Source organism: Adiantum capillus-veneris, chromosome 14 (assembly GCF_014529385.1).
Source record: "Adiantum capillus-veneris isolate H3 chromosome 14, ASM1452938v2, whole genome shotgun sequence".
Classification (NCBI taxonomy): Eukaryota; Viridiplantae; Streptophyta; class Polypodiopsida; order Polypodiales; family Pteridaceae; genus Adiantum; species Adiantum capillus-veneris.
The window spans coordinates 14741926-14767772 of record NC_140944.1 but is presented as its reverse complement, the minus strand read 5'-3'; the positions used below and the strand labels follow the sequence as shown (position 1 = coordinate 14767772).

Genomic DNA, 25847 nt, shown 5'->3' with positions numbered 1-25847 from the left:
GATTATCGTAAGAGATTGTTGATGTAGTCATGCACATGCACTTCATCTATAATACATGCACCCAAGGTACAATTGATCCCATCTACAACTGGTTTTCTTTCATGAAAAAAATGGTGATAAACTGAAGAGATTCAGGGTCCGTTGCATGTCTTATAGAGCATGACATCTTGTACAAAGTTGCATGTAGCCAGTGGACCGAACTTGTGATATGGCATGTGTTACAAAGCTCCCGTGCGTGACTACAATCTGGGGGTAGTTGGGCAAGATCACCGAGCAAGAGAACACATTTTTTGTTGAAGGGGTCTGCCAATTTATTGCTTGTTACATTAATATTTTGTCTTACGATTAGGTCAAAAGTCGTTTGAGTTAATATGGATAGCTCGTCTATAATTATAATATCTACCTCTTTTATGTCCAAATATCGCTCATAGGTCTCATGAATAGAGAGAGGACAATGTTGATTCGTGGTTGGTATCTTGAACTGGTAATGGATTGTAGATACAATGCTATTAAGCCTTGTTGCTGCCGCTTCGATGACAAAGCGTCCAACAATAATACAGAAGTGAGGGCAATAGGAGTGTCTATTTCATTTATCTGTCGACCTCGTTTATTGCTATATATGTGAGGTATGCCATCTTGCAGCAGAGACATATTTCTAGATTGTGAGCGAAGATGTCACATTCCATGCTCCAATCTTTATACAATGCAGTGATTTCAAACCATGACATAGCATATGGATGGTAAGCTAGTTTCAAGCTTGTTGAGTTTGCTCTTTAGCTTAATGACGCTTGGACTGTAATCTTCTAGGTATTGAGAATTTTATACCGACACCTAGTACGGGAGAAACGAGGACATATATAGTATGAAATCAATTATTTAGACACCTAGTATGGTATAAATTATTCAGAGCTAAAGTAAAGATGTACAAGATGAATTCACTACTGTGATACACCACATGCTTCACTACTTGTGTATTCACTACTGTAAATACATCACATACGTTTGGCAAGCAACCATATGCAAAAAGTTGCATGTAACTCACGTGCAGATGTTGATCGACATTGAGTGTATAGTTCTGAAAGCGAGATCCAAATAACCAAAGCAAACGAAGTAATGCGAAAAATTCTAAAACAAGTAGATAAAGAAAGAATGAACTGCAACAATAAATGAGGTGCTTTATTGACTTGCAATGTTGTACTCTTGCTTTTTGATTGTTCAATCTATAGGTCGATATGTGAGTCAAGCTACAAAAAAGCAATGTGAATAGTTAAACATATCGTCTTGCAATGAAACGTCACACTGAAAGGGAAAAGTATATTGTGCACGTCATACAGAGGTGTCATACAAAAGTATGGCGGAGAGTTGGCACTGTGGTCTCTCCAAAAAATTATAAGAAACGGAAGCCGTGCCCTGCCCTGTAGCATTTATGTGTTGCGCCAAGCAAACACATGCACATGGAAAATTGGATGCAGATAACGGACCTTTCAATGTCGTCGAGCTGGAGTTGCACTTGTGCAATTGGAACGTGCACTGTTGTGAATATATGTCCTCCCTGCCATACACAAAACATGCAGATGTAACTCTATGCTCTATGTTCTATGATCAATATTACCCTCTCTCTCTCTCTCTCTCTCACACACACACACACACACACACACACACACAATTGTAAGCTGCTTTGGGCATCAATTATGTCTTCTTGCCTCCTTGCTGACTAACTTGCGTTATGTATCGATACCAGATTGATGTTTGTATTTGCAACCATCTGAACTTGATCCGATAGCGTTGCGTACATGGACCTTTTCTCATAGGATCTATGTCCACTTCGACGTTTATTCTTTCCATTTCTTCGGCCTCTTCCGACGTCTGCATCGCCAACACCCTGGCATCAACAGAAAAATGTGTTGAACGAGCCTACGAAGGCAATGAGTTTTGGTGGTTCGACTCTAGATTAGGCCAACTGATCATCGATTGAAATTTGATTATCTTTTGTTTCAGTAGCACTAGAAGAGACCTCTGCCATTTGTGGATCGCACGAAATATGTGATCTTTGAGAATGCTCATCACGTCGGCAAGCATCCGAAGTACCCTCCAACTTGATGATCTACGAAATATAACCAGGGTTTGAAAGGTCTCCGGTACTCCTTTACGATTTTCCCTGGCTTACTGCTGCACAGGCAAACTGCGCGGAAAAGAATTGGTGTGAATCTTGAGAATTAGGCATATGGGAACCTTCTGCATCAGAATATATACTTGGAGCGGCATAATGCTATCCATAACTAGTTGCGCCTGCAGAAACGAGCTGACTAAGGTAGTTGAATCTGGACATATTGTTCAGCTGGTGCTCCAAAATCTACTAGATAGAGTAGGATCTTTGTGGAACTGGATTTTGTGTGGATGCATGCACATTCACTCTGGTGCACAGAAATACAAGCTCCATAGTTTGTTACTCGCCTGTAGCACAAGGTTGTTCAATCTTTTTTTGAGCTTTTTGCACGGGGTATATTTTAGAGCTTTTCATGGAAGTGATGTTTAAAAAATAATAATTATATCTAATGCCACGTGGTGGCTTCTGCGTTCAGGAATGAGCCTTGGGCTCACCAAGTAAATAATAAATAAAAATAAAAATAAAAATAATAAATATGTAGTATAAAATTGAGGATTACGTAAATATGCAACTAAAAGTATGTGCCCTCAATTGTGAAAAATGTCGAAATAGCGGGAATCTTGAGGGGATACTCATTGTTTTCTAGAGAGGAAAGGCAAAAGGTCAGGATCAGTTGGCGGCTGAGCGTGCAAGGGTGGGCCGTGGCCATCAAGTGCTGGGCATCGCCACCACGCATCTGGTGTCGTTGCTGCTGGAGTGAAGGAGGAGCAGGCTGAGGAAAGCGACGACCTGAGAGCAGATTGGCCGATGGTTTATGTTTTTATATTAAGATTGGGCTCTCTGCATCACCTGTGACTGCCTGGTTTGATGGTTATCTCGTACGACTCTGTACTCCTGCTCAGGCTGCGAGAGTTCGAAACTTGTTTCCCATTTAACTTTTAATAGTTGATTTGATGTGATTGATGTGGGAATCCTAGAAGATTCTCCATAATAAAATCCGAAAGTCACCATTTATGTCAGTATAAACCACTACGACAAGAAAACGTTAAACAGCACCTCTAACAATATATAGTATATAGATTTAGAAAGCAACCTCTTCTTCCATCTTCGAACGAGAGTCTTGAGCGATGGCGCGCTCGCACAAGCTTCTCCTCCTCTGCTGTGCCCTCTTCCTCATCCTCGCAACCCCCTCTCTAGCTTCACAGAGGCTCAACAGGATCACCCTCAAGAAGCAGCCAATCGACCAGGAGACCCTTCGGTCCGCTCGTCTTCGCCTTCATGATCGCAACAGCGAGCTTCGCAACCTTGGAGATGCCCAGCAGCGTCGTCGCTATAGTGATGCAGTTGAACTGAAAAATTATCTTGATGCACAGTACTATGGAGAAATTGGTATTGGTACTCCCCCACAGGTTTTTACAGTTGTGTTTGACACCGGTAGCTCCAACCTATGGGTTCCATCCTCGAAGTGCCGACTTTCGGTACGTTCCACATGAGCCACTCAAAGACATATAGGATTACAACAATCTCTCCTGTTGTGGCACACTTTCTTGATCATTTACAAAGGAATCACCAATGCAAATGGAACAACACATGCATTTTTTTACTCAGCCTGATTACTCCTGTTTACAAATCTTTTTTGCTTAGTTTTAACATTATCTGACTCATCTAATTTGTAACCAATTTTGCAGTTAGCTTGCTATCTTCATCCCAAGTTTAAGGGAAGCCAGTCATCATCATACAAGGCTGATGGTACGTATCCGAGGTGCTCTTTGCTTAAGTTCTTGTCATCATGATGAGGATTGTCTCAAGAGATTCTGTATAATGTGTTGCAGGTTCGGAGTGCAACATTCGATACGGGACAGGAGCAGTTTATGGTGTTTTGGCCGAGGATACTGTTACTGTGGGTGACCTCGGGGTCACGAATCAGGTATGAGTAGGGAATTGTTGCCTATTTTTCTGATTGTTTTGGCAATATAGCTATGTGGGCATGCACACATGCATAGATGCCGTCATTGGAGCTGTGGGCTTGGTTCCTTCATGGAGGGATCTCTTTTGGCTTGTGTCATTATGATGTAAACTATCTCTCATTGCAGAAATTCATGGAAGCAACGAAAGAGCCGGGTCTGACCTTTATGCTCGCAAAATTCGATGGTATACTGGGGCTTGGTTTCCAGGAAATTGCAGTGGATAATGTCACTCCAGTTTGGTAAAGTTTGCAAACTAGCCCCATTTTGTTCCATGAAAAAATTACTGTTTTGCAAGCAGTGTTCCGGAAAACACATTTTTTTAACCATATTCTATGCTAGTTTGAAGAGGAAAATTCATAATTTTTTTTAATCAAACTTTTACAATATTTTTCTCAAATTTTCAGGGATATTTTTTTCTTTTTCTTTTGCTCCTAACCGGCATTATTATATTTTCAAGAGGCATGATTGTAAGCTGAGAAACATTTTTCCCCAGCACTGTTCCCAAGCTATGTTCTTTTCACTCAGGTACAACATGCTAGACCAGGAGCTTGTCTCGGAGCCAGTGTTCTCTTTCTGGCTCAACAGAAATGCTGATGACGACATTGGAGGGGAAATTATCTTTGGTGGCATGGATCCAGATCATTTTATTGGAAACCACACCTATGTGCCTGTCTCACGCAAGGGTTATTGGCAGGTTTGTATTGAAATACACTTAGTAAGGTTGGTATTTACACGTAGTAAGGTTGATATTTGGCTCTTCATCAAGTCACACGTGCTTTTGCTCTGCAGTTTGACATGGGAGATGTCCTTGTGGATGGGGAGAGTACAGGTAGATATAATTTGTGGATCTTTATCGAATTGATTTTGCAGATGTTGCATGCCATCACACTTTATTATGCATGGGGTCAGACATAAATATTGATAAGGCTTTACTGTTTTAATGTCGTTAGGCTTCTGCGCGGATGGCTGTGCAGCTATTGCCGATTCTGGGACTTCTCTTTTGGCTGGTCCAACGGTAAATTATTATCATATTTCTTGTAATTATTGCAAAAGTTCTGCAGCTTGTTGAAGGGGTCTTTGGTGCCCAAGTGATCGGGTGTCCCGAGTGCCATGCCACTCTTGCTCGGGTGTCCCGAGTGCCATCTGAACCAAACCATAGATAGTTGCGCACAAGGTGCCTGAGACAAGAGGCCACTCCCAGGTGTAGCATCCAGCATGAAGCGATATACCAAGTGGTGGCTAGCAAAACCTGATTCACCACAAGAGCTCGGTCTACAAGAGAAAGACAATGATTGAGCTCTTGCGGATAGAATCAAGCACCAGAGTGAACTGTTGCTCAAGAGTGATCTCAAGGCCAATCTGAAAGCCCAGTATCTACATGTTTGCCCAAGCTTTAACCAGGTGAATCCATCATCCACACCCCATGTGCATCGTGCATCTGTGCCAATCAGAATACCAGAAGACTTATTCCAATTGACACGAGCACCACTAGTTGTGCAAAATCGGTCTATCAAGCCACGAATACGGTCTAGAGAGGCCTCAAGCAGTAAAAAGCATCGTATCATCAACATACCCAGAATCAAGTAACTCCTACTGCTCACCAGCGGGCAAAGGAAACCTAAGACCATGCATAGCCGTGGCCTGTTTGCATATGAAAGACGAGAGCACCTCTGCAAAAAACAGAAACAAATACTTAACACATCGCCTGTGCTACTTCTTCTTCACTGGCGGGTGCCCACTTGACTGCTGTGAACACAATGTGAAAACGCAGAGTGTTCTGCTGTGCGGAATAAGACTGTGAGAATGCGAGAGAATGAGATAGAGATGTACACGGTAACCCTTGGGTTACCTAACATGCGAATGCTTGATTATGTATGCTTTACACTGCTGAAAACGCAGTTGCGTTTTCTGGCTAAAATCTGCAAAAACGCTGATGCACTTTAGGCTGAAATCTGCGTGTGCGCGGAGCATGAGACTGTTGACTGCGGGTGGGCGAAGCACGGGCTGCTTCTTCACGTGAGGCTGATGAAGTGGAAACACACTTCTGCTTGATGAATCATGAGAAAATGCATAGGCTTAGGTTTTCTTTTATATGCATAAATCAATTTGGTTGACTTACTTAAGTTTGTCTTCCAATAATTGATTTAATTTAGCCTATGATTTTAATGCAGTTTTAATGGTTTTCGAAAATGCTCTAACTTGCTTGTTCGGACTCGAAATTGAGTTCCGAAACTTGTTGTTAAATGCATATGCTATGTAGCTGACTCGGAGACTCTCATGAGTGGCGTACGACAACTGCGGGAAAACCCTAAAAATGCTCATGTGGGAAAATTGCAGGAAACTGCTGTTGTGCTTAGGCGCCAGTGTGAGAGCGTCACCGTGCATCGAGAGGTGGTGCATGTGGCATTCCCTTCTGCTTGAATTGGTGGTAACTGCATGGCGTCCAAATAGTCTGCCAACAATTGGGGAAATTTCAAGAAGAAATCTTGGGCAAGCCAAACCGCCTCATGTGTGCCATGGTCTTGGAACTTGGTGAGGAACTGCCTCTGCCGTTTTCCAGAACCATGCTTCCATTGGTGTAGAAAAATCTGCTCAGTTCAATGACTTCTGCTTTATCTAGGACCTCGGGCTGCTGCTCATTTGGGATGTCTATGATTTGAGGTCCGGTGTATAGCTTTAGCCATGACACATGAAAAACATTATGCATAGTCCATGAAGGAGGAAGTCTGTGCTGCATAGAAACTTCGTTGATGACTTTGTTGATGGGAAAGTGTCCGAAGCTATAAAAAGACAACTTGAGGCATCGCTTGCCCACCTGCTTGTCACAAGAGTCCCATGGCCATGGACACAAGAAAGCCATCTGGGCTTGACGTACGTCGCAACCCTAACATTGCGCGACATGATGCAAGTAGCAGGTTCCCAAAAAGTATGGGAGGTGCTAGGGAGAATCTTCCCACAGGACATTGTATCATCCAGGGAAAGCTTGTGCTCTTGCACAAAGAGAACATCCACATCACCGGAGAGAGACACGTGGTGCAGTTTGGGCCTGCACAGGGGGGAATCTGTTGCTCAGAAGATCTCTGTCTTTGAGGGTGTTGAGCAAAGGTCCCATGGCGTTGACGAGGTAGCCGAGGGCAATCATGAGCCAAATGACCAAAAGCTTGGCAGCCCAAGCACTGATCCGTGTTGGGTTAAAGGCCTAAATAATCCCTTTTTGTACATTTTTATACTTTGTCGAGGTTCATATTGAACCTGGACACATTTTTTTAAAGTCACTTATAATAAAAGTGAGAAAACCCAAAACTCATTGATTGAGTTTTTTCCAAAAACGTTAGCTCTCTCTCTCTCTCTCTCTCTCTCTCTCTCTCTCTCTCTCTCCCTGCTTCGATCCCTAGTGCTTCCTCTCTGCTGCACTCCGCCTCTTGCTTCTTGCCCCAATCCTGCACTACATCGCGACGCGCACCTACCGGTACCTTCTGCTTCGCGCTTTCAACTGGTATCAGAGCCCTAGGGTTTCTAAACAATCCTGCGTAGTCTGCTGGACAACGAGTTAAAATTGCTCTCCCGCGCTTCCATTGCGAAGCCCCTTGCTTCCGGAGTCGAAAACCTCACCAAAACAGCCCAAAACAGGCTGTTTTTAGGTCAAAACAGGTGATTTACAGGTTATAACTGGTCAAAACAGCAATACGCAGGTGTACCAAAGTTGTGGGATCACATGTATTGATATTTGTCGCGACAAATTGAGTGAAAAGCTGAGTATAGGTGCTTGAAATTGCACTTTTCAGCTGAAATTTCAGATTTGGACAGTTACATGTAAAGAAATTGTGGTCTATTGTATGCAAAGTCTTGTGGTTGCTCCTATTTGCTGAAATTTTCAGCCTATTGTATCTCTCTTGTATACACACTTGTGGTTGAATTAAAATGGCTTCTTCCTCTTCCGCATTTTACACTAAAAGTTTGATGGAAATCAAACGGTTCGATGGTCAAGGTTTCGACCTCTGGCAAGAACGCATGCAAGCCTCAAGGTATCCTTTTCTTAAAGGATTGTGAAGATGCACTGGAAGAGAATAAGCCGCCAGGTTTGTCTTACGAAGAGTGGGCCAGGTTGAATAAGAAGGCTATGGCCTACATCAAAATGGCTATCAATGATGACATTTTGACGGACATCAAGCGTTTGGACTCTGCTTATGCAATATGGCAAAAGCTAAAGTCCAATTATGAAAACACCACGCGTGTGAACTAGGTGCATTTGATGCGAAAGTTGGTGAATATGTAGCTTGATGACTCGAAGTCAGCTTCTGAGCATTTGAGTGCTTTTACAGGTGTATTGAGTTAGTTGCAAGACAGTTGACTTCAACAATTTGATGATAAGTTGAAAGCTATTTTCTTGCTTATGACATTGCTAGATACTTGGGAAACCCTAGTTGTCTCCTTGAGCAACAGTCCAACCCTCACGTATGACGGTCTATTCTCAATGAAGGTGGCAGTTCTGCCTACAATGTAAGAGGTAGAAATCAAAAGCGTGATGCGGGCAACAGGATTGAAAATAGAAGTAAGAGCAAGACAAAGGATAAGGATGTCACTTGTTATCAATGTGGCAGAAAGGGTCACAAGAAACCCGATTTGCAGGTATTTCAAGAAAGAGCAGGAAAGGAAGAAGTGCAAGATAAGAAGAAAGATGAGAAGAAAGGGGAAAAATCAGCAGGTGAGTTTCCTCTAGGGATGGTGAGAATGTAAATGTATCCTCTAGTGTGGTCATTGAGGAGTTGTCAGACGTTGAGGAAATCTTGGTTGCGGCTTCATGCCCCTCTGATTTGGTGATAGCTAATGCAGAAGACATGCTTATCTCGGAGAAAGATGTCATTGATGCATTGCTCAGTGCTAATGATGGCCTATCCCAGTCATGGATAGTGGATTCTGGTGCTTCATTCCATGTGACTCCATCTTTGGAGTGTTTTGCTACATATGCTGCAGGCAATTATGGCAAGGTGTACCTTGGTGATAATTTTGCTTGCAATATTGAGGGAATGGGTACTTGCGTTTGGCTCTTAACAATGGTCAAGAGCTTGTGTTAAATGATGTCAGGTTTGTACCAGGCATTAAGAAAAGTTTGCTATCTGTTGGCCAGTTAGATGCACATGGTTATACTACCATCTTTGCTGGGGGTTCATGGAAGTTGCTTAAGAGCTCTATGCTTGTTGCAAAAGGGTCTAAAAGAGGTACTTTGTACTATCTTCGATGCAAAGCTTTGCCTGGCAAGTTTCTTGCTGTTGCTGAAGTTGCTTCACACACGGGATTGTGGCATAAGAGACTTAGCCATATGAGCCAAAAGGGTATTGATGTGCTTTTCTCTCTGAAGAGGGTTGATGTAAAAGGCAAAAACTTGGATTTTTGTAACGATTGTCTTTATGGAAAGCAAAAGAAATCTCTTATTACTTTGGTGTCTCTCGCAAAGCTAATCCTCTTGATCTTATTCACTCCGATGTATGCACTATGCCTGTTAAGTCTTTTGGTGGTACATTGTATTTTGTTACATTCATTGATGACTGTACTAGGAAAGGATGGGTGCATTTGTTGAAAAGTATGAGCGAGACTTTTAATGCTTTTAAGAAGTTTCATGCTTTTGTCACTACGCAAAAGAGTACTAAGCTTAAATGTCTCAGATCTGATAATGGAGGAGAGTATGTATCTGTTGAATTTCAGCGTTTTTGTGATGAAAATGGGATTAAAAGGGAGTTGACAGTCCCTTATAATCCGTCTTCTAATGGTGTGGCTGAGAGGTATAATCGTACTTTATGCGAGAGAGTGCGTTGCATGTTGTCCACCGCTAATCTTTCCCAAGAGTTTTGGGAAGAGGCATTGAAAACTGCAGTTCATATTTGCAATCGCTTTCCTAATAGTACGCTAAAAAATGACATTCCAGAGGAGGTTTGGTCTGGCAAACCTGCCTCTTATGATCATTTGAGAGTATTTGGCTGCGAAGCTTTTGTTCATGTACGCAATGACTTGAGAACAATGAAGTTCATTAAAGGAGTCTTCCTAGGTTATGGGGAAGAAGGTGAAATGGGCTATAGAGTGTGGTTACCACAATTTAGAAAGGTAATATGCAGTCGAGATGTAGTGTTCAATGAGGCAAAATTGCTAAAGAATGCTACAAAATTTGATGCTGACAAAAAAACAGTCAGATTTCAGCCTTACGTGCCACCCATTGATGTTGAAAAAGAGCCTCATGATGCATTACCGCAAGCTGAAATTGATAATCAGCCGGTTAACCTTGAGTTAGAAGAGGTAGGACATGATTTTGATCCTCCTAATGAGGATGGACAGCCACCTGAATTGGCTGAAAATGATTTTCAGCAGCATGATAGAGCTGAAAATGAGTTGCCTTATGATGTAGAACTGTTGCCTGAGAATGTAAATCATTGGGTACGCAGGTCAACTCGTTTGAGAAGGCAACCGCAGAGATTTCACCCCTCTTTGGATCATGTAATGTTGACAGATGAGGGTGAACCTCTTACATATAAAGAGGCCAAATCATGTGAGTCAAGCAGTAAGTGGGAGCTTGCGATGCAAGAGGAAATGAAATCCTTGTATGCAAATGATACTTGGGATCTCGTGTCATTGCCTAAAGGGAGAAAGGTTCTTCCTAACAAGTGGGTATACAAGATTAAGATAGTGGATGAAAAACTGTAACAGACTTGGACACTCCAAGTCAAAAATCAATCACGACAGCACCAAATAACCACTTCAAAACAATTCACAGATCACAATAGATTTGCACTGGCCCGGCGGAGTTCCGTGCCTAGAGATATTGGCCCCAAAGACTGGCACCCCTTTCGGTATTTCTTTATGTAATAATCAATTTTCAAAGTACAAGAGAGCGGTTAGGGTTTCACTCTCAGACTCTGCATCCAGATGCTCTGCAGAGCGAGCCCTAAAAAGTTTACAAGGGATGCTCAAAAGCAGAGCCCCAAAAGCTTCAAAAATAAAGCAGACTCTGTTTCTCTCTCAAACTCTCTTTAGGGCTTTCATTCAAATAAAGCAATGGACTCTCTCTCTCTTTCATGCTCCAATTTGCGTCGCCAAATGCTTGCTTTTCTGTTCCGTAATTTTCGCCGCAAATCCCGGAATACCCTTACTACTGCCATGTGGCATTTTTGTTGCCGGAATTAGGGTTTCAACCACATTTAGGGTTAGGGTTTCCAGAATTAGGGTTTCTGGCAGAAATCAAGGTTTCTGCTCTTGGTAGCCACGTCATCACTTTTTGACATACTCCCCTCTTGAAAGCATTGTAATCGCCCTCGATTACACCTGCAAAACAAACAGAGGCCATAAACCGTCTTAGCAAACACTGACTATTAGTACCTACGTACTAGGAACACACATCTAGCACATGTACCAATCGATAGTCACATCACACGACATCACAGGACATCACTAGACATCACATCACATGACATTCAACATTCGTTCGGATCTTAGACCATGATTTATCGGCAATGTAGCTAGCAATCGCATCTAGATCCAATCGGGACCTCATTGATGTCCGATTGACCAACCCCTATTGCAACCATGTCTATTCAACATCAATTAGACCAAAATGCTGCAGTCATTTCGTCTATTAGTTTCTGCACTTAAAAGAAGTCAAGAACAAATCTGTATCATAATCAGGAATTCCATTTCATAAAGTCATATAGCAGAATATTGTCAGCTTTCAGTATCCTTGAAGCTCAAAGAGACATCAATGACTCTATTATCTAAATCAAGGCATTTGTTGACAAAGGAGCGGAGTGACTCTTCTCTTGTGCATCCCACTGCACCAGATCTCCGGCCAAGCTGAATTCTGGGTTCCATTTGGAGTAGACTATGCTAAACCAAAAGCATCGAGGTAAAGTTTCACAATCTGAGGAGTATCTGCTAGGTCCTCCTCCTCCATCCACTTTGCATCCAATGCAGGAAAGTTCTTGAACTTAACCAAGAACCGCCTTCGGACTTTACCTTTATTCTTCGTATCCTTATGTGCCAAAATTTGTTCAGGAACAAGGATCTCCTCGTTTTCTTCCACTTCCGATTGCTCATCAGGCTCCCCATCATCAGGCACATCACCTTTAAAAGGTTTCAAGAGACTCACATGAAATGCATTGTGAATCCTCCAAGTATCTGCCAGTTTTAGTCGGAAGGAGACATCATTTATCTTTTCAGGGATTTGGAAAGGTCCGTAGTATCGCATACTAAGCTTTGGAAAAACTCCTTTCTCTTTTTCTTTCTCAGGTGTGCCTTCTCAAAACGTAAGAGAAGCCAATCATCCTCCTTCAGTTTCAAGTCGCGACGATCGCGACTGCTGCGTTTTTGTGTCGTTCTTGAGACTTCTGCAAAGTCTCGAAACCTTGGCAAAAGCCGTATCTAAGTCTCGCGTATATTCATCCGCTTCAAAAATCTTATCTTTCGTGCTTAGGAAGGGTGGAACCTTCGTAGCACCTTCAACAATCTCAAATGGCGCCTTCCCCGTCGAAGAGTGTATCGTGTTATTGTAGGCAAAATCCACAAAAGGTAGGTACTTTTCCCATTGAGTCTTCTGATCCGAGATATAAGACTTCAATAAATCTAGAACCACTGAATTTGCAATCTCAGATTGCCCATTAGTTTGCGGGTGGAACGATGACGAGAACTGCAACCGCGTGCCAATGTTCTCCCAAATTGCCTTCCAAAACAAACTCGTAAATCTGGGGTCTCTGTCGGAGCCAATCGTCTCAGGCATGCCATGTAATCTGAAGATCTGGGCCACAAACAGTCTCGCTAAGTGATCCGGCTTGATTGTTTTCTTCACTGGAATGAAATGAGCCTGTTTGCTAAATCTGTCAATAACAGTTCAGATGCCATCGTGACCACTCTGTGTTCTCGGGAGATCAAAAATGAAATCATTGCAATACTTTCCCAGGGCCGGGTGGGTATGGGCAAAGGTTGTAACAATCCTTGTGCTTTATGCCTTTCAAACTTGACCTTTTGGCATACTAAGCAACTGCGCACAAACTCTACCACATTCTTTTTGAGTCTCGGCCAAAAGAAGTATCTCTCTACCCCTTTCATGGTGGTAGCAATGCCGCGGTGACCCGTAAAAGGTGGACAGTGGCATTTAGTCATAACCTTTTCTCGCAACGGCTTTGTAACGCACAACATGGTTTTTCTCATCAAGTAGCCTTCCCGAATGGAGTATCCCGCTACTGTCTCCCCATCCCGTATTCGTGTGAAAATATGTGCAAAATCTGTATCTGTGGCATACTGGTCGACCATATCCTCGAAGCTCCTATGATGTATCGCGGAAATAGCCAGAACCAACGGTTTTCGAGACAAAGCATCTGCCACCACATTCTTTTGTCCTTGCACATGGACAATGTGGAAGTGAAACTGTGACAAGATGTTCGCCCACCGCATTTGCTTTTCGAAAGCTGCTTCTGTGACAAGAAGTAGCGGCAAACTCTGATGGACTGTAAAGACAGTAAAATCTGCTCCGAGTAGGTAATGCCGCCACTAAGTAAGAGCATGGATAACCGCCAAAAGCTCTTTCTCATAAATCCGTGCTGTCATCTCCGGCCTTGAGAACAATCGGCTCTCGTAAGCAATGACATGGCCTTGCATTAAGACCGCACCCAGACTACGACCACAAGCATCACAATATACTTCAAATGACTTCTGCAAAAGTCAAAACTGGTCCCGTAGTCAATTTCTCTTTCAATGTGTGAAAGGCAGTCACCTCTGTGGGTCCCCACGAGAAAAGGACTCCTTTTTGTGTCAAGATATGCGAAGGGGAAGCAACCTCTGCAAACTTTCGAATGAACCGCCTGTAGTACGAACATAGTCCCAAGAAGCTTCTAACTTCATGGATATTCTTCAAATCGGGCCAATCACATATAGTCTCTATCTTGGCCGGATTCATTTGCACTGCTGCTGCTGAGACAATGTGTCCCAAAAAGTGTATCTCTGGTAGGAAAAATTCACTTTTCTTTGCATAATCACTAACTTGTGATCTCGTAATGCCTGAAAGACCTAAAGCAGATGATCTGTGTGTTCTGCCTCATTCTTGGAGAAAATAATGATGTCGTCAAAGAAAGTGCCAACAAATAGCCTGTACTCTCGAGAAATCCTGTCCATCATTCGGTTAAATGTCGCAGGAGCATTGGTTAAGCCAAAAGGCATCACCAAAAACTCAAATAACCCAAAAGTCTCCCGACGCGATTCTGATATGATGATATCCACTCTTCAGATCAATCCTGCTAAAGCACGAGGATCCCTGTAATCTGTCGAGTATATCATCGATCCTAGGAATCGGAAATCTGTTCTTGATGGTGATTTTGTTGAGAGCTCTATAATCGATGCACATTCTCCAAGATCCGTCTTTCTTCAAAACCAACAACACTGGAGAGCAATACGGTGAAGTACTAGGCTGGACAAGACCCTTTTCCAAGAGGTCTTTCACTTGGTTCATAATCTCTTCATTCTGTGCTCTGCTCACACGGTAAGGTGGCCGGTTCGGTGGTGTGCTTCCAGGTATCAGATCAATGGTATGATCTTTAGGACGAGCAGGTGGTAACTCGCCTGGTAGGCCCTTTGAGAAGCAATTGGTGTGAGAGTGGAGAAAATCTTGGAGTTCTTTATCAAATTTAGACATATTTGTCCTATCCTTATCGCTCAATTCTTTCATAAAGATCGAGTAAACAAACAGACTGGATTTCATTAATTTAGAAATGGCCGAAGCCGATACAATAGGGACAGACTCGCCCTTCAGTTTAATATCAAGTACAATGGTTCTGCCCTTCTCTGTAGTCAAAGTCTCTTTCCTCGCCCGATAATCGACCACAGCGTTGTTCTTGTGGTACCAGGGAATTCCTAAGAGAACATCACAACCCTCCAAAGGCATTATGAAAAGTCCTCATGCCCCAAATACCCATGACAATGCAACCGAAGTTTGCCAATGACAGGTGTAATGGCTACGTCCCTGCCGGGTGCCGCTAGAACTGCCTCCGCAAGTGGTCCCATCCGATTGGGAGTGATCTCGAGCCGCGCCGCCAATTCCGGTGAAATGAAGTTGCCTTGGCTCATCCATCAAAGAAGATCAGGGCTTCTTGATCTTTCACTTTGCCCCAAGCTCGGCAAAGTTCTGTACTCTCGTCCATGGTGTTGGGATCGGTACCCACACAATCTGGAACCAGTCCTGTTTTCATCTTGCCTTTTCGTCCACGTTCCTTAGCCTTTTCCCATCCGATCGGGAGTGATCTCGAGCCGCGCCGCCAATTCCGGTGAAATGAAGTTGCCTTGGCTCATCCATCAAAGAAGATGAGGGCCTCTTGATCTTTCACTTTGCCCCAAGCTCGGCAAAGTTCTGTACTCTCGTCCATGGTGTTGGGATCGGTACCCACACAATCTGGAACCAGTCCTGTTTTCATCTTGCCTTTTCGTCCACGTTCCTTAGCTGCTCTCGAACTCTCAGGCCTGTCGTCGTCCTTATCATTCTGTTCTTTCGGTGCCTTTTAGGGCACTTCGCGGAGATATGTCCATGTTCCCCGCATCCAAAGCACTTCCCCTCCTTGATGAAGCGAGCTCGCTCCTGAGGAGTAAGCTTGGGTTGTGCATCCTTCTTCTCTGGGTTGCTCTTTCTCTTTGTACTTTCATTCCCAGAAGTCTGTTCGGCTCGTTGTGTCATGGCCTCATCGGTGGGGTAGGTCAGATTGCCAGAGTGAATGGCAAGGCCCCGCTTCGCATGACTCATCAACTCCTGAATAGAAGCCGACTTCTGTTCCAAGCAGTGATCTCGGATCTCTGTAGGTAGACCCAAGGTGAACCGCTCAATCTGTTCTTTGAACGAGATCTTCTTGAATGAAGAGGCGGGTAGAAAAGAGCTCCAGAATCTTTCACAGTAAGCATTTATTGTATCTCTCTTGGTCATCCGAAGATGATTCCAAGCAGCTCGTATATCGCGTTCATACTCTTGCGTCAACCAAGAAGAAATAAAAAGCTTCTTAAATTTCAGCCATTTAACTGGTGCAGTCTTGTTTAAAAGAAGCGTGGACCACCAAGTTCGAGCATTCCCCTTAAAGTAAGAGGCAGCTCTCCGAATCTTGGAGTGCTCTGAGTAGCGTCCTCCCGCGAAAGCGATGCCAAACTGCTGTATAAAAGACAAAGCCTTCAAAGCATCTGAATATCCTGAAAAAGTGTCAAATTTGATTGACTGTCCACTTTCTTGCTTTTATCTTCGAGAAAGTCGTACTGGTTGGCTTTATAAAAATTCTTCTTGTTCGCATAAAATTTTCCGTCATCGGAGTTTGAAGTGTCTGTAGACGAGTCCTCTGTAGAACTGTCAGTCACTGGGCGAGATTTAGGCTTCTTTGCCTTTTTCTTGCCTTTCCGAAGCATTGTTTCTTGCTTCGTTTTTTGCCTTTTCTGTCTTCTTCGCTCGAATCTGAAGAGCTAGAAGAACTATCAGAAGAAGAAGAAGAAGAAGAAGAATTGGGTACTCCTTCAAAGTGAACACGCTTCTTCGGTTTCTTCGCTTTGTCAAATGTCGATTGACGACCCAAATAACCCGGGAAGTCGGTGCCTTTCTTCTGCTTTTTGCCGTGCTTTTTGGCTTTCTTCTATGCGTCAAAAAGCTGAGCAATCCGTGCATCAACCACCTCTTCTAATTCCTTCTCTGAATATTGCTTGTGATCAGAAGGTTTCTTGAGAGCGGGTTTCGGGGTGGTGGTGTGGTTTTCTGCCACTGCGCATGCACTTCCTGAAAAGAAGTCTCGCTCATATATTTTGCCAATTTCGGATCCTTCGCAAAACTGAGCATTATCTTTGTTGCATCGCCAATCAATTGACGACGCTTCATCTCTCTTTGCTCTGCCTGAGTAGGCCGAGGCGGGCCATACTCTCTGCCGGAATCTTCGTTGTGATCCCTGCCCGCATCTCTAGATGCAAAGGGAGTCGATTGATCCTTGCGTGAAGCCATAGGTGCCGCGGAAAAAAAAAATGGGGATTGGATTTCCCGTAGAAGAGAAATCGGCCGTGCTCTGATACCACTGTAACAGACTTGGACACTCCAAGTCAAAAATCAATCATGACAGCACCAAATAACCACTTCAAAACAATTCACAGATCACAATAGATTTGCACCGGCCCGGCGGAGTTCCGTGCCTAGAGATATTGGCCCCAAAGACTGGCGCCCCTTTTGATATTTCTTTATGTATTAATCAATCTTCAAAGTACAAGAGAGCGGTTAGGGTTTCACTCTCAGACTCTGCGTCCAGATGCTCTGCAGAGTGAGCCCTAAACCACTTATTTAAAGTTTACAAGGGATGCCCAAAAGCAAAGCCCCAAAAGCTTAAAAAATAAAGCAGACTTTGTTTCTCTCTCAAACCCTCTTTAGGGCTTTCATTCAAATAAAGCAATGGACTCTCTCTCTTTCATGCTCCAATTTGCGTTGCCAAAAGCTGGCTTTTCTGTTCCGTAATTTCCGCCGCAAATTCCGGAATATCTGTACTACTGCCATGTGGCATTTTTGCGCCCAAATTAGGGTTTCAGCCACATTTAGGGTTAGGGTTTCTAGAATCAGGGTTTCTGGCAGAAATTAGGGTTTGCAGGTTTTAGGGTTTCTGGCAGAAATCAGGGTTTCTGCTCTTGGTAGCCACATCATCACTTTTTGACAAAAACCCAAGTACAAGGCAAGATTGGTTGCAAAAGGATATGCACAGAAAGAAGGAATTGATTTTCAAGAAATCTTTTCTCCTGTTGTAAAGCTTACAACTTTATGTGTCCTTTTTGCTCTTGTTGCGGTGCTTGATTTGCAATTGAATCAAATGGATGTAAAGACTACGTTTTTGCATGGTGACATTGAAGAGGACATATACATGAAACAGCCTGAAGGTTTTGTAGTTCCTACACGCGAGGAACTTGTATGCAAACTGAAAAGGGCTCTGTATGGTTTGAGACAATCATCACGACAGTGGTATAAAGAGTTTGACACTTTTATGTTGTCTCAAGGCTTTAAACGCAGCCATGCAGACCATTGTTTGTATACGAAAAGGGATGAAGATGGTAGTCCCATCGTACTTGTTCCCTATGTTGATGACATGCTGCTTGCCGGGAAACATAAGACTAGTCTTGATGCTCTGAAACGTAAGCTAAATTCAGCATTTGCTATGAAGGATTTAGGTGATGCAGAGCATATTTTGGGCATGCGTATTAAAAGAGATAGAAAGCTGAAATTACTGTTTTTATCTCAAGAAAGGTACATTGCAAAAGTACTTGACAGATTTAATATGGCTGATGCTCAGTCTCTTGGGGTACCTTTACCTCCATGCACTAAGCTTAGCAAAGCAAATTGCCCAAAGGATGAGGTGGCATTGAAAGCAATGAAGGGAATCCCTTATGCATCAGTTTGTGGTTCTCTTATGTATGCTATGGTTGCCACTCATCCCGACATTGCTTATGCAGTGGGAGTTGTTAGTCGATACATGTCGAATCCTGGCAAAGTGCATTGGGAAGCTGTCAAATGCATTCTGAGATATTTGAAAGGTACACAATCAAAGTGTATCTGTTATGGCAAAAGTGACTTAAAGTTGCAGGGATATTCTGATGCAGACATGGCAGGTGACATGGATACGAGGAAATCTACCAGTGGATATGTATTGCCATTGTTGGTGGTGCAGTCTCTTAGTGTTCTAGGTTATAGAAAATTGTGGCATTGAGTACTACTGAGGCTGAATATATTTCAGCCATAGAGGCTTCAAAAGAGGCCATTTGGTTGGGCAGACTTGCAAAAGAACTTGGCATGCCTGCTCATACACCCGTGTTGGGTTGTGATAGTCAGAGTGCTGTCTATTTAGCCAAAAATTCCATGTTTCATGCGCGTACCAAACACATAGACGTGCGGTACCACTTCATACGACAGGTATTGGAGGATGGTCTAGTCACCTTGACTAAGATCCATACACATGATAACTTTGGAGATGTTCTCACCAAGAGTCTTGCTAAGGCTCAACATGAGCATTGCATACAGCTGGTGGGAGTTGGTTAACTTAAAGGCGTCATTTATGCCTTTTAAGTGGGAGGTTTGTTGGGTTAAAGGCCTAAATAACCCCTTTTATACATTTTTATACTTTGTCCAGGTTCATATTGAACCTGGACACATTTTTTTAAAGTCACTTATAATAAAAGTGGGAAAACCCAAAACTCACTGATTGAGTTTTCCCCAAAAACGTGAGCTCTCTCTCTCTCTCTCTCTCTCTCCCTGCTTCGATCCCTAGCGCTTCCTCTCTGCTACACTCCGCCTCCTGCTTCTTGCTCCAATCCTGCACTACATCGTGACGCGCACCTATCGGTACCTTCTGCTTCGCGCTTTCAATCCGGACATTTAGAAACGGAGACCCTTTGTCAAAAAGAGGAATCCCTCCAAAGAAACTCTACCACATCGGTAAGGAAAAAGAAGCCTTCGCCCAAACTTGGATCCTGGGAGTCTTGGAACCGGTGACAAGGGACCGTGGCATGATAACACCCATCTGAGAAGCCACCGAAGAGCCGAGTCCTCTCCAACTCCAAGTTTCCATTGGCATCCTCTCCCTCTCCAAGTCTCCATTATCCCACTCCACTCCAAGTGGCTACTTGCAATGCAAGCCTCCATCCTCTCCTCTTCCTCCATCATCCATCCAACCCCCTTCTTTATCATCCACTCTCTTCTCCTCCACTTTTATCCAACACTTTATTGAGTCTTGACTCTCGAGTCTTCTCATAATGGCTCAAGATAAGCATGAAGCTTTTGAGTTGCTTGCCATACATGTGGAGAAGGATACAAAGCACCATTGGACATGCAAGTATTGCCGAGAGTGATACACAAATGGTGCAACTAGGCTTCTCCAACACCTTTCAAAGACCCGGGGGGTAAGTTGTAGCATGCAAGGAGATCCCCTAAGTGTCACCGATGAGATCCTCTTGAAGATGAGAGGTGGTGCCATCGGTAGTGGGCACCAACACCCACATATGATGAAGCCTCCAACATTGGTGCATCCCTCATATGGTACTACTTGCTGTGTCTTGTTGATGAGGGGGAACCTAGTTCCACCCCATTGAGCAAGATGGCTCTTGCATCCTCATTTTCAACATGAGAGTTCAAGTTTGCTAGTTGAGCCATCAATGATCTCAAGCGTCCTAGAAGTTCACCAAAGGTTTCTTGAGGTCACACATGGGAACGATAAAGTTGCCCCTTGAAGATGATCTTTAAATTCTTCATGCCGGTTCTGAGGCCAATAATACCAAGCTCCATAACCCTCTTCACAAGATGGAGCTTCAATTGGAACTTCTAGATAGTGAAGTTATTACCACTAAAGTTTCCAATACGGTATCCCAGGATAGCGTTGATTGTTTGATTATGAATCCATGGCGAGGAATCAAGATAGATTGTATTCTTGTAGTAGGATCAATGGATTTAAAAAGAAAAAAAGAATTTAGGCTTGACGATGAGATTTGAGCTCTAGAGGTAGTAAAGAAAATTTTGATCTACTAGTTGAAAAGCTTAGAACCGTGGGAATAAGAATTAGCTTAATGTGAGAAAATTGGTATAAAGGCATAAGACAAATGCTTAGAAAAGCTTAGGTGTGGGTTTATGGAAGAACGTGAATACCTCTCATAAAAGCTCTACCTCTGTGATATAAAAGCTCCCTTTTTTTGTGAGAAACAAGACTGACGCTTTTCATTACTGAAAATTACAAGAACAAATCAGTCATAATACAATGATATCCGGGGGAAACCTCCCCCCCCGCCCTTCCTCAAAAGGTAAACAAGAAAGTATGGGGGAAATGCCTAGGAGATATGTGATCCAATCGGAATCCCAAGGGGAAGTCAAGCTGACTCTCCGGACTGCATCATTGTCCTGAACCATTCTCTGCTCTTTGTGCTAATCACTAAACCACGGGTCCTCTAGTTGGAATGTCACAAAGCCTTGCATCCAAGCTGACAATACCTACTCAGTGATCCCAAGAAAGGATGTGGACTTGGTTTCCATACTATAAGCAAGGAGAGGAAATCCAATCATCTGGTAGAGTGAAGCCTACCCTTCGGACACTATTTCAGGGAATTCGGCCTCATATTCTCGGTCAGTGAGGGAGGCAAAGAAGTGGCTTGGAGATGAGAATCAAGATTAGGTTTCTCATTGAGGAACACCGGGAGAATCCCTCAATGGGAAGACTGGTATGGTATGATGCAGATTCTTCTTGGTACCTGCCAGTGTTTGAAACATATACCCGATCATAGGTGTCGACTCCATGCCTTGGGAGACAAATTGTGAAGAGTATCTACCTATAAGGATCTAGCGGTGAATTAAGCAAGAGACATTCTCCAAGGTCCAAGAGGGAAAAACATGAGTAGGTAGACACATGGATTGAGGATACTTTGAGGGAGGTATCGTAGACCATCCAATGTCTCTGTGGCTCTCTCTCTCCTGTCTCTGTGTATGGTCATCTCTAGCTTGAGGTTGCTGTCTCTGACAGTGGAGTTTGTTGACCCTAATGGTGTCTCTGCTGTTGCTGCTTGGTGTCTCTGGTGGGTTTCAGACCTAACGGTCTACCTTTGATAAGGCCTAGGGCAATCCTTGACCGAATGTCCCATCAAGTGACATCGGAAACATTGATTAAGACGGCCCGACACAAAAATTTTATGTGAACGAATTACACCCACACCCTCCCACTCGAAAGAAATCATCTCCAAGAAGCATAGTTACAGGGGATGGCCATTTTAAGACCTGGGGATGGGGGGATGGCAGCATATTCCCGTCCCATGTTCCCCCATCCCCCATAGTACAGACAAGTTTGTCACAGGGGATAATCATTTTGGACCTTTGCCATCCCCCATTCCCATTCCCATCCCCGTTTCCCATCCCGTGTGACTATGCCAAGAAGTCCATGAAGGGGAGCATAGCCACTTTTATGGATGAGATAGGTGAGTGAAAACCAATAAGACTCCTGGAGGGTGCACCAGGATGGATGCAAACTCCTCGAGTAGACTAGGAACTCTGAACTTGGGAGGTAGCCCCGGAAAGGATAATTTTATTAGAAATATGGGCACTTTATACCTATCCTCGAAGCTAGTAAGGTCAAAATTTGGATACCAAGGGACCAGGAAGACCAATCTATCACCAATGGAGACACGAGATTGAGCCTGTAGGGAAGAGGAACACGTGTCTAAAGAAAGAACAATCATGAATGTTCCTCTCCTGAGACTTGGATATCATCGATCCATCCTTCTTGTACGACTAGGGAGGCTTGCAGCCAATGTCTCGAGCCTGCACCAACTCCTCCCCTTCCTCTCGTGCTCCCTGCCACCGCCTTCCTTTCCCTGTCGTGCAGATTGCGAGACTGCTCGACGATCGTGAGTGATTTGGCATCTGATTTTTCAGCACGGGAGTGCAGCAAGGCATCAACATTTTCATCCGTAGCAGGAGGAGAACATTTGCTGTTTTTCAGCAGCAGGAGGGGAAGAACATCAGCGTTTTTCACACGTTTGCGCAGGGAAAAACAGCATCGTTTCAGCTCCAGAGGGGGGAAAACGTCAGCGTTTTTCATCTGGTTACATTTGTATCCTATTTAATGCTATCTTTAGCTATGGCTAAAAACTTACATGCTGTTTTCGATGTTTAGTTAGAGCTTTTGTGTATCTGTTCTATGTTTTATGTAGCCCACATCACGAAGGTTTATGTTATGTGATGACAGGCGATCGTAGCAGTTATCAATGAAGCCATTGGAGCAACAGGATTAATGAGTTGGGAATGCAAAACAATGGTCAACCAATATGGAGATCAAATTATTGAGATGCTGCTTCAAAAGGTTTGATGTCATTCAGCAACAAAGTACTGTGAAGCTTTCAGATGGATATGAGAAGAGCTTGAAACACTTGAATCTTTCAATCATGCAGATGAATCCCTTGACAATATGTACACAGTTGGGAATGTGCTCATCTGCAAAGAAATTCAGGTGCATGTTTCCTTCGATTCAAAGTTTAGGTTTAGATTACCATTGAAGGTTTTTGGCTTTTGATGGGTTGGAGGCGTTACAGGTAGTTAAGAGTGGATAGTTATTGTGGAGGACCGGGAGTTACATTTGTTTAGGAGAACAGAGTCATAGTCTCTTCTACGTTGTTTACATGGAAAAGATGATATAAAGGGCAAATGTAGCATTAAGGCTTGGCTGTCCATATTACTATTATCCATTTTTGTCACAAGGGGCGCCAAGTTTTTTGCGTCAACTTGTTTTGCATATCTTCTAGTGGCATTTCTCATTGTTGCGCTTGTTATGCAGTGGTGATGTAGTAATCTTACATTGACTGTTCTTTTTTTGGTTGATTAGTTCAAACCTGGCATCAGTGGTGGATGGTACCGAAGGTGTAAATGGTTTCAAAGATGCTGGGTGCTCTATGTGTGAAATGGCAGTAATCTGGGCACAAAATCAACTCATGAAAAACCAATCCTCAGAGGCGATCAAATCTTATCTTAACAATGTGAGTCTTTTGGGTGTAAAAGAGCAGTTTTGGTGAGACCCATCTTTAAGAGTGGTTTTGTTTTCCACAAGCTTGACTTTTGGCTTTATCAGGTGTGTGAGCACCTGCCAAATTTGAATGGAGAGGCGGCAGTAGACTGTGACCAAGTCGATTCAATGCCAGATGTCACTTTTACAATTGGAGGCACACAATTTAAACTCACTGCTGAGCAGGTAAGTTTAGTTTATGCAAAATAGTCATTTGGGTGCTGTAAACCTCCACATTTCTTCAAGACATGAGAATGTAAGAGATGAAAATTTTCTTGGGTATTATTCTAAATTGCACGACCATTTATGAGTAATTTAGAAGGCTTGGGTAATCTATTGCATGGGGAATCACCTCAAGAAATTGGAAGGCATAAAATTGACGGAAATCAGAATATCTCAGGTTCAAGGCTGCATTGGGTATTTTTTAGGTTGAAAATTTTATCAAACAAAATATAGCTTATCTTGAACTCACGTTGTACATTTAGATTTTTTGAGGTGCACATCCCTCCGGGGGGCTGTTTTCTTTTGCGGTTGACCAAGCTCTACTGTTCATTCTTTTCTTTTGCTGTTGAATGTGGCAGTACATCTTGAAGGTTGGAGAAGGCGACCAAGCACAATGCATTAGTGGATTTATGGGCCTTGACGTACCTTCAGGTCCTTTATGGTAGGTTATCAGGATCTGGCTCTCAATTGTCAGTGTTGTATATAATATTGTCGAGCTGTGTCTAACTTTCACTTCACTTCTAGGATTTTGGGAGATGTTTTCATGGGAGTTTATCACACTGTTTTCGACTATGGGAACCTCCAACTTGGTTTTGCAACAGCTGCATAGAGAGGGTTCCCACAGGGCAAAATATTGTACAGATACTTGTCTACTTGTACATAGGCATTACCTGGCTTCATAGATAGCTCAACAAAGCTCCTCGTGACCTAGAGAACCTACCAATGTCCTCGGCAAATGGTGGACAAAAGAAGGTTTTTGATTATAGCAAATCACTTTCTTAAGAGTAGAGTGGAACTGTTGATAATACTTATAACACTTAACTTTTTTAAGTCCGGAGTATGCGGTAAATTGGTGGTAGTTGGAACTGTCAAGTCTCTCTATTTTTGTGCATTTGTTTGCCTAATTTTCTGGACTAATTGAATAAATTACACAAGAGAGCATGGTGCAATGGAAATGTGCTCTTAAACGACCAAATAAGTGTGTGTGTGTGTGTGGTGTGTCGTGCGTGCGTGCGCAATTTATTTGTCTAGTTAAAGACAAAGCACACGCATGGATTCGATGGGCTTTCACGAATTTAGAGTTACAATGTGTGTGTGTGAGAGAGAGAGAGAGAGAGAGAGAGAGAACCCTACCGATGGATACAGCTGCTCCCTCGCAGCCCTCTGTAGCCTCTGCCCTTCCCCTCCACGCGCCCCTACCCGTGCGGCCTGGTTCCCCTCCTCTTCTGCGTCCTGATTCTACCTTGCTGCCTGCCTCCCCTCAAGCCTTCTGTCTTCATACCTGATTCTCCAGCTACTGCCTTGCTTCCTTCAACACGGAGCCCGTCAGGACAATTCTCTGTGGTTGGAGAAGGCTGCTTTCGTGCCCTTGGTCCCACACTAGTTCCCCCCTGGCACTTGATTGGTGGTTTTTCCCTATGTTGATTCTACTGGTTCGTCGGTGCCCTGCTAGTTTCGGGGTTTGTCTTTCCTTTTCGGTTCTTGTTTTGTTTTTGATTTTGTGTTTGTGTTGGCATGTGTTCCTCTGATGGTTTGCTTTTGGGTGTGTGTGGGTTTGAGTGTGTGCGGGTGTGTGCATGGAAGCTTGCCTTCAGATTTTCTGTGTGTGTGTGTGTGTGTGCGCGCGTCCTTAAGGCTTGCTTATGGGGGTGTGCGTGGAAGCTTGTCCTTTAAGGTTTGCTTTGTTTGCTTTTTGTTTTCATCATTAATGTTTTGCTTTCTTTCCTCTTTTCTTGGTTGGCTTGGGTTTGTTTGTTTGGAGTCTCAGTTTTGATTGTTGCTTGTTTGCGGTTGGTTTGTTCGGGGTTTACCAGCGACGCCCATCTCACCTCTTTTCACCAAGCTTCTTCATCCGGTTTCCGCTTGGATGCTGTGTGGAAGTCTCCTACTCTGCCTCCTATAAGTTCCCTCTAATGCATGGCTCTAAAATACAATGCATCATGTGATCCCCATGCACATTCAGTATCTTTCAAACATGTATTGAGAGTTGAATATGTAATGATC

At 43.4% G+C, this 25847-nt stretch overlaps 1 protein-coding gene across 1 annotated transcript; it reads left to right on the top strand.

The window, feature by feature from the left end:
• Positions 1 to 3181: 3181 nt before the first annotated feature.
• On the top strand, positions 3182 to 24711 carry LOC147441941 (aspartic proteinase oryzasin-1-like). Its single transcript, XM_086528331.1, has 13 exons — positions 3182 to 3585; positions 3796 to 3856; positions 3940 to 4034; positions 4201 to 4313; positions 4600 to 4768; positions 4864 to 4903; positions 5025 to 5089; positions 22812 to 22925; positions 23014 to 23072; positions 23445 to 23595; positions 23688 to 23807; positions 24203 to 24285; positions 24369 to 24711. Exons 1-13 carry the CDS (start codon positions 3235 to 3237, stop codon positions 24451 to 24453), a joined length of 1506 nt encoding a protein of 501 aa, XP_086384457.1. The 5' UTR covers positions 3182 to 3234; the 3' UTR covers positions 24454 to 24711.
• The last annotated feature ends 1136 nt before the right edge of the window (positions 24712 to 25847 follow it).

What these genes read in the sequence shown, in the direction of transcription:
- LOC147441941 (XM_086528331.1), top strand. Translation starts at nt 3,235, where the DNA reads ATGGCGCGCTCGCACAAGCTTCTCCTCCTCTGCTGTGCCCTCTTCCTC. An exon ending in ATCATCATACAAGGCTGATG is followed by an intron (nt 3,857 to 3,939) that starts GTACGTATCCGA and finishes AATGTGTTGCAG; the next exon opens with GTTCGGAGTGCAACATTCGA. An exon ending in CACGCAAGGGTTATTGGCAG is followed by an intron (nt 4,769 to 4,863) that starts GTTTGTATTGAA and finishes TTTGCTCTGCAG; the next exon opens with TTTGACATGGGAGATGTCCT.